General features: G+C 37.4%; 1 protein-coding gene across 1 annotated transcript; it reads left to right on the plus strand.

The window, feature by feature from the left end:
* The first annotated feature begins 6,527 nt into the window (after window positions 1-6,527).
* Window positions 6,528-7,443, plus strand: LOC124939129 (keratin-associated protein 19-2-like). Its single transcript, XM_047479639.1, has 3 exons — window positions 6,528-6,598; window positions 6,768-6,810; window positions 6,871-7,443. Exons 1-3 carry the CDS (start codon window positions 6,528-6,530, stop codon window positions 7,441-7,443), a joined length of 687 nt encoding a protein of 228 aa, XP_047335595.1.
* Window positions 7,444-8,036: the final 593 nt, after the last annotated feature.

An 8,036-nucleotide genomic window follows, 5' to 3' on the forward strand; every position in this document is an offset into this window, starting at 1 on the left:
TACCATTGATTGTGAGGCTCTGTTATTCTTAACTGTTAACGCAAATATTCATTTTCACATATATGAAACTAAAAATACCAATTGCTTTTGTACATGGATAAAATCATCAATCAGATCTAAATGTTACGTGGACGAGGAACCGTACGAGGTGCAGCGAGATAATCATGGGACTGTGGGCGGTCCGAGAGCTGGCAAAATGCGGTATTTGAACAATGTAAGATTTGTCTTATTCCTAATCCTCCTCCATATGATATTCAATTCTCCATGATTACTAAAAATGTTTTGTATTTTCTTTCAGCTACCGAAACTGTTCGACACTTACACCTTTATATTTGCAGGGGAATTCATCCCGGCTTACAAACAAGATTTTATGGGGTTTGTAATTGCTGGAGGAGGTACGACTAAAGAAATGGAGAATCCATTTGTTGAGCCCGAGGACGATAAAACTATAGTTGTATACGACAAGTCTCGGCACGATGTTAATGAACTTGTTTGGGTATTTGAGGCAGTGAATCCTTTGACAACATATTTGGATGTATTTGGTGTTCCTCACACAAGCTTGCTTGAATCCATTGTTGCTTGTGATTTGCCGCCTTTGTTGTTGTAATAGACATGTGTTGGTTTTGTTATTGAATATTTGGCATTCTTGAATTTGGTAATGTTATTTTTGATTTCAGATTTCTCTTTTTGGTTCTTAGAATTGTATTTTTTTTGAACAGCAGCATTATATTAAACGAAATCTTGAAACATGAAATAATGTATAACTTGAATTATAAATTTTTATTCATTTATTAATACATAGCAATCTATGTAACTTAAGCGCCGCTAATGTGATAAATATAATTATGTATGTTTTAAAACAATATGTGAAAATAATATTTTTAAAACAATTGTCAAAATAAGATTGTGAAGCAATCTTCGCTTTCTGATTGATTGATTGATTAATATTAATTCATAATAATTTTATTCATTTAATTATTAAATTGAAATATTTTTTTATCAAGTCACCTCACCTCACCGCCACCTAACACCTCACCTTTTCATTAAATGTTGCATGGCAGCAAGCCATGCTTCTAAGCTAGACAAAGTTTGTACTGTTTTCTCTCTCACCTGTACGAGAAGCAGTCGACCATTTCTTCGCCAGAGTGATACTCCATTGTCTACCATCGACCTCTCCTTCGCCGGAGAGTTCATTATAATATCAATCCATCTTCCTAAATTAAAATGGTATGTTTTTAAATATCATCTACCTTCTATACTTTTCGTCACAACGTTTTTTTATGTTTTTTGAATACTGGACATAAAATGTTGTGTTCTTGTTGATTATCGGGAAGGAATACACATGAGCGAGAATGATATGAACGAGAATGATATTAATGATTTAAGGTATATTGCTTAACTTATCTAATTTTTTTCGTTCATATGTAAGCGAAGAGATCTTCGCTTATAGGATTTTTGATAATAGCTTATAAAGCGAAACTCTCTTCGCCTAATATTTCAATGTGATTAATGTTGAAGTGAAGCGCTCTACGCTTATGTTGCCTTCATTTTACAATCATCTACAAGTTTTGGTTAGTTGAAGATTTATTTTCCACGTGTTCTCAAATTGAACAACGAATCTGCTAGTTGTCGTCGTCAATTGAATTTCGATGGAAACTGCCAACCTTTGGAGGACATCGAAGCCAACTTAATTCCACATTTAGGTAGGGAATTTGAGAGTGAAGAAGAAGGCTACGTTTTCTATTTAGCATACGCTAAACTAATAGGATTTGGTATAAGGCGCAGTTCAAATCATGTTGACAACGATGGTAAAATACTGGATAGAGTTTTTTGTTGTAGTGCACAGGGCGAACGAGTAAAAGACAAACGTGATGTCTATGTCAGACGTAGCGGTTCTTTGATGAGGTTCGGTTGTGAAGCGAAATTGAGGATAAAGAGGGCAGATAATGGAAAGTTCCAAGTTGTAAATTTTATTAGTGAGCATTGTCATCCTCTTGCAAGTCCAAAGAAAACTCACCTGTATAGATGCCATAGGAATATTTTTGCAGTTGCAGGCTTATATATCGAGATGGCCACTAACGTGGGAATTCCTCCTAAGGCATCACATGCTCTAATGTCTAAGAAAATCGGTGGAAGGGAGAATCTAGGTTTTCTTCCTGAGGATTCCAGAATTACCTACGAACGAAAAGAACCAGAGACTGTAATTTTGGGGAAACAGGGGGTGTATTAGAGTATTTGCAGAAAAAACAATCAAATGATTATGGTTTTTATAATGCTTTTCAGCTTGATGCGGACGATTTGATAACGAATATTTTTTGGTGTGATTCCAACATGCGGTCTGATTATTCGTACTTCGGAGACGTTGTCAGTTTTGACACCACCTACAAGAAGAATAAGGAAGGTCGTCTAGTTACGCTTTTTGTAGGTGTGAATCATCACAAACAATCAATTATTTTTGGTGCAGCTCTATTATACGATGAAACTTCAATGACTTTAGAATGGTTGTTTGATACTTTCACCAATGCTATGCGTGGGAAAAAACCAAAACCATTCTTACAGATCAAGACGCAGCCATGGCTAAGGCCTTGACGTCTACATGGCCCGAAACAAATCATCGTCTATGTATTTGGCACATATTTCAAAATACAGCCATATATCTTAGCTCCGTGTTCCATAATTTCAGAGAATTTTCGAAGGATTTTTCTTCGTGTATATATGATTTTGAAGAAGAGATAGAGATTGTTGAAGCTTGGAATCAAATATTGACAAACTACGGGCTTGAAAACAACGACTGGTTGAAACGTATGTTTTGCATTAGGCGAAAGTGGGCATTAGTCTATGGACGACAAATGTTTTGTGCTGATATGACGACAACACAGAGAAGTGAGAGTATGAACAGTTTATTGAAAAGGTACTGCTCCTACAAACACAAGTTTTTAGAATTTTTCAAACACTTTGAAAGACTAATTGATGAAAGAAGATATGATGTGTTGAAGGCTGATTTCAAATCACTTACCAGCCAACCAAATCTGAACTATCCAGTTTTGATCTTAAAGGATGCCTGCAAAGTTTACACCCCAGAGGTATTTAAGTGCTTTGAACAACAATGGTTTAAGTCGCATGATTGTGGTGTAGAAATGTTAGAGGATGTCGACACACACAGAAAATATAAGGTAACACCCCAGACTAGGAGATGCTCTCATACAGTTACAGTTCATAAGAATGATGATAAGAATATTGAGTGTAGCTGCTGTAAATTTGAATTTGGAGGGATTTTGTGTGATCACATCCTAAAGATTTTCACTACGATTGACGTGTTGAAGATTCCTCCTGCGTTGATATTGAAGAGGTGGACAAGAACAGCCAAAGATGGATTATTTGGAACTGATCCAATCGTGGACAGTAGTAATGTTGATCCGAGTGAGTTTCATAACATAAAATACAGAGATTTGTGTGGCTTGTCCATGCATTTATTTACCAAGGCAGCCGAAAGAGATGACACATATAGGCATGTCAAAGAAATTATGCTTAGCCAGTGTATGTTTGTGGATAAAAAATTACAGGAGAGTATAAATATGCAAACTCCGCCAACCGGTGTATCATGTTCTGCCGAGGGTGCCCATGTTAAAGCGAAAGGAATCAAAACTAAGAAGCCAAAAAAGTCTGGTAAGAGAAGGAAAGGTGGACTAGAGATGAACTCAAGAAAAAGAAAATCAACAAGAATAACTCGCGAATCACATATTCCGGTATGAATTTGCTGACTAAACTTCTTTACTAATAATTGGGTTATTAATATTCATTTATTAACATACTTTTAAATAAATTGATATACCTTTCCAGCCATCAAATGCAATGCCAACGACCACTTCTCAGTTCTCAACTCCTCAGTAATGGGACGAAAGTTTCAGCATGGACGTCAATACTCCGTTCACTGTTCTTTTGTCATCTCAACTATCGAATTCCAGTTTCATGTGAAATCTGATATGTATTTGTATGTATATTTGATTTGAAACCAGGAAGAAGGTAGAATGTATGCATGCGATGTTTTATGTAATACCAAATGAATGACAACACTAATGTATTTCTAAAAATAAAAACACCTAAATCAAGCGATTATTTATTCGCCCCCAGTCGACTCCTATTAATTATCATTTTTATTGAAAATTTAGAATTTAAAACCTAAAACTGAAGCGAATATTTATTCGCTTCAATGAAAACAAGTGTTTGAGGCGAATATTTATTCTCTTCATATTTCTTTCATGAAATTGATATTTTTGTAGAATTTGGTATTTACATGTTAGGGTAAGTGTAATGACATGACAATTAAACCGGCTTCTCATGGGTGGGGTGTGTGTTTTACATAAACAATTATTTGTGGCGAATATTTATTCGCTTCAATAAAAACTAGTATTTGAGGCGAATATTTATGCGCTTCATATTCGTTTCATGTCATGCTATTTTTGTAGAATTTGGTATTTACATGTTAGGGTAAGTGTAATGACATGTCAAGTAATCCGACTTATCATGGATGGGGTGGGGGTTTTACATCAAAGTCAGATTTAAAATAACTTGAAGCGAAGAATTCTTCGGTCGAATTCGATTACTCTAAATTAAAAGTTTTCATATAATATTGTCAAACTAAAAACTATTAATTGAGGCGAAAAATTATTCGCTCCAATTCGACTCCTCACATATAAATTTTATCATAATTTATTAAATGAACAAAAAGTGTTTGAAGCGAATATTTATGCGCTTCATGTTTCTTTCAATTAATTTATTTATTTAATACATAAATGAACAAGTATTTGAAAATCAAATTTCATTAAAAACAATCTGTATATATACATCTTCGTTATTGTCAAAATGTGAAGTAAAATTTTTTGGAAATTTAAATTACACAACATATTCATTATTGTACAAATGTGAATTAAAATTATATGAATCGTTTAATTACCCAATCTGTATGCATCTTCATTATTGTACTAATGTCAACTAAAATTATTTGTAAACTTTAATTACACAATCTGTATACATTTCCAAATTCATTGACTAATCCATTTACTGCAGGAATTGTAGACCTTGCTCCTGGATTTGTTGAGCTCCGAGCCAATGACACGCCAACAATATTCCATCCTCAAGGTCTTTATTTGGTCCCGTACATTTTTTTTAACGCCGAAGCCACTTTTCCAACCCTTCACCCGACCTTCATACGTCTCCATGTGTCTCATGCAAAAAATGCCGCAGTCAGTGTAATTCTTGGAATCCTGCCATGACAATTTCAAACATATCTTTTCCAAACTACCATATTTTGTAGCAAGAACGGGGTCTACGTCGTTCATATATTGTTGAATGTAGTCATCCTGATACATCATTACAAACAACATGATGTAATGTAATTTAGTGCTACTAGAATTCAATCATTGAACTAGTTGAAAATCAAATTTTAGTGTCATACCAAGATTTGTGCGATTGCATAGGTGACTCCCTATTGTCAATTACTTGAAATTGCCTTTGTATGAAGTTATAGCAAACCAAGTAGAAATGTCTGTCATCAATGATTGGGAAAAACATCTGTGGATAGAATTAAAACAAATTAGATTTCACCTGAGTTGTACATGCTATTATAAGATATCACAACAAGAGATGTACTTACGAGGTCCACATCCAAGAGGTCCCTTTTCGAAATGTCAAAAGCCCGACCTTCACGACAGAACCTTTCATTGAATTGGTTTAGGCTAGTTATCCCACCTTCACGAAAAATCTGTTTACAGCATAGTCTTTAGTCTCACACAAATAACATAATTGATAAACAACAGTGCTAGTACAACTTACGGTGAGCGCGGTTGTGTAGAAAATCTTATTATAACGACGTTTTACATTTCTCCTACAAAGGTCGTTCAACATGTACGACCAAATGTCAATAATCATACTGTCTACCCAGGTTTTATCAGCCATTGTAAGCATGTCCTCGCGCGTCACGTGTAGACTTAGTCTCTCCCCAAAAAATATCATTTCACTGCATAAAACCAGAAAAACATGTTTCAGAATGGGGTACAAATTATATTTTTCAGGAATAAGTATGTATGTCCAGGAAACATTACCTTTGATCAAGTCCTGTAGCAAATATGAAACCCACAAAAGTCTTCTGAATGTTTGTAATTTGTTTGACATCCCTAAACATTTTATTGAAATATGGGGTTTTCAATACTGGAGGCAATTCCAATGCTTTAAGCCATTCTTTCAATTGCATTTGTGGACGAGAAGAGACAGTTTGAAGTGGCGGTGGTAGACTAGAGATGCATTCTTCTGGTTCAATTTTTACTATCGCCATAGAAGGGGAGTTGTTGTTGGTTTCGGTGTTGATGACATCGGTTAACCAATCCGTTTTCAAATTTCGGGGGACTTTTCTGTAGACATTTAAGGCCTTTGATGGTCCAGCTTCTTCATTTTTTGGGATAATTTGGGTAGGAGGCAAGGCTGGGGTTGTTGGAGTGCTGGTGTTCGTGTTGGTTTCTGTTTTGGGAGGAATGGGGTTGGCTTTGGGTTGGGCGGTTGGAGTGCTGGTGTTTGTGTTGGTTTCTGTTTTAGGAGGAATGGGGTTGGTTTGGCTTGTGCTATTGGAGGGGTTGTGGTTTTGGTGTTGATTTATGTTTATGTTTTTAAAGGAATGGGGTTGGCTTTGGCTTTTGCCATTGGAGGGGTTGGGGTTTTGGTGTTGGTTTCTGTTTTGAGAGGAATGGGGTTGGCTTTGGCTTGTGCCATTGTAGGGATTGGGGTTTTCGTGTTGGTTTCTGTTTTGAGAGGAATGGGGTTCTTGTGGGATTGGGCCGTTGGAGTGAGGGTGGTTTGTGTGTTGTCTTGGGTGTTTAGAGGAAGGGTGTTGTCTTTGGCTTGGGTATTGGCTTTGGTGTTTTTTTCGGTGTTGGGAGAAAGGGTGCTCTTGTTGGCTTGGGCTGTTGGAGTGGTGTTGGCTTTGGTGTTGGTTTCGGTGTTGAGAGGAAGGGTGCTCTTGTTGGCTGGGGCTGTTGGAGTGGTGTTGTCTTTGGTGTTGGTTTCGGTGGTGGGGGTTATAGTGTTCTTGTTGGCTGGGGCTGTTGGAGTGGTGTTGTCTTTGGTGTTGGTTTTGGTGGTGGGGGTTATGGTGTTCTTGTTGGCTGGGGCTGTTGGAGTGGTGTTGTCTTTGGTGTTGGTTTCGGTGGTGGGGGTTACGGTGTTTTTGGTGACTGGGGCTGTTGGAGTGGTGTTGGCTTTGGTGTTGGTTTCGGTGGTGGGGGTTATGGTGTTCTTGGTGGCTGGGGCTGTTGGAGTGGTGTTGGTTTTGGTGTTGGCATGGGTGTTGGGAGGAAGGGTGTTGGCTTTCGCTTGGGTGGTGGTTTCTGTGTTGGGGTTAATTCCACTTCCTCTTGGCTGCTGATGTTTTGTTTTGTCCAAGCTCCTTTGTAAGCCTTCCCTCAGGATTGAATGGGAGTTTAGTACAGTGGTCAATGGCTCAAATGCAGATTGTACAAGTTCCATTGCGTTTATCTAGTGCATCTCATTTAGATATTTAGCCCCTTGTGCCAATTCGTCTGCAGCGGCCGCAACCTTCCTCAAACATGATGCAAGATTTTTTGGAATTAGTGCCTGCTCAGTAAGATTGTCACCCCCAGATTGTGGTGGTGTTGGCTCCACATTTTGTTGAATCGGTGGTTGCTCATTCGGAATGGATATGCGAGCAACTACCCTACCATGTCCAAACCCCCCCTGTGCAGCCTCATACTCAACCCTTTCGTACATCTTCTTCTCGTCCCAGCATCCCAAAATAGGAAAATTCCTTGAGATCTGACTGTTTACCTTGAACTCAACCACACGGTCCAAGTAGCACAACTGATACATTAGCATAAACAAATATATGTTACGTTAAATTAAATGAAAAATTATGAAGGTACAACCTACAACAAATAGCTTTCTACACTCACCAAAAGAAACGTTAATGGTCCATGGAAATAGGATGTCTTTTTTTTCTTTCCACTTATAAACACTGTCAACTAGTCCGT

Source organism: Impatiens glandulifera, chromosome 5 (assembly GCF_907164915.1).
Source record: "Impatiens glandulifera chromosome 5, dImpGla2.1, whole genome shotgun sequence".
NCBI classification, from domain to species: domain Eukaryota; kingdom Viridiplantae; phylum Streptophyta; class Magnoliopsida; order Ericales; family Balsaminaceae; genus Impatiens; species Impatiens glandulifera.

Excerpts from the sequence above, each read along its gene's own strand:
- LOC124939129 (XM_047479639.1), top strand. The coding sequence starts at position 6,528 with ATGGGGTTGGCTTTGGGTTGGGCGGTTGGAGTGCTGGTGTTTGTGTTG. Across the intron at positions 6,599-6,767 it reads TCTGTTTTAGGAGGAATGGG|GGATTGGGGTTTTCGTGTTG; the intron begins GTTGGTTTGGCT and ends GTGCCATTGTAG. Across the intron at positions 6,811-6,870 it reads TCTGTTTTGAGAGGAATGGG|AGGAAGGGTGTTGTCTTTGG; the intron begins GTTCTTGTGGGA and ends TTGGGTGTTTAG.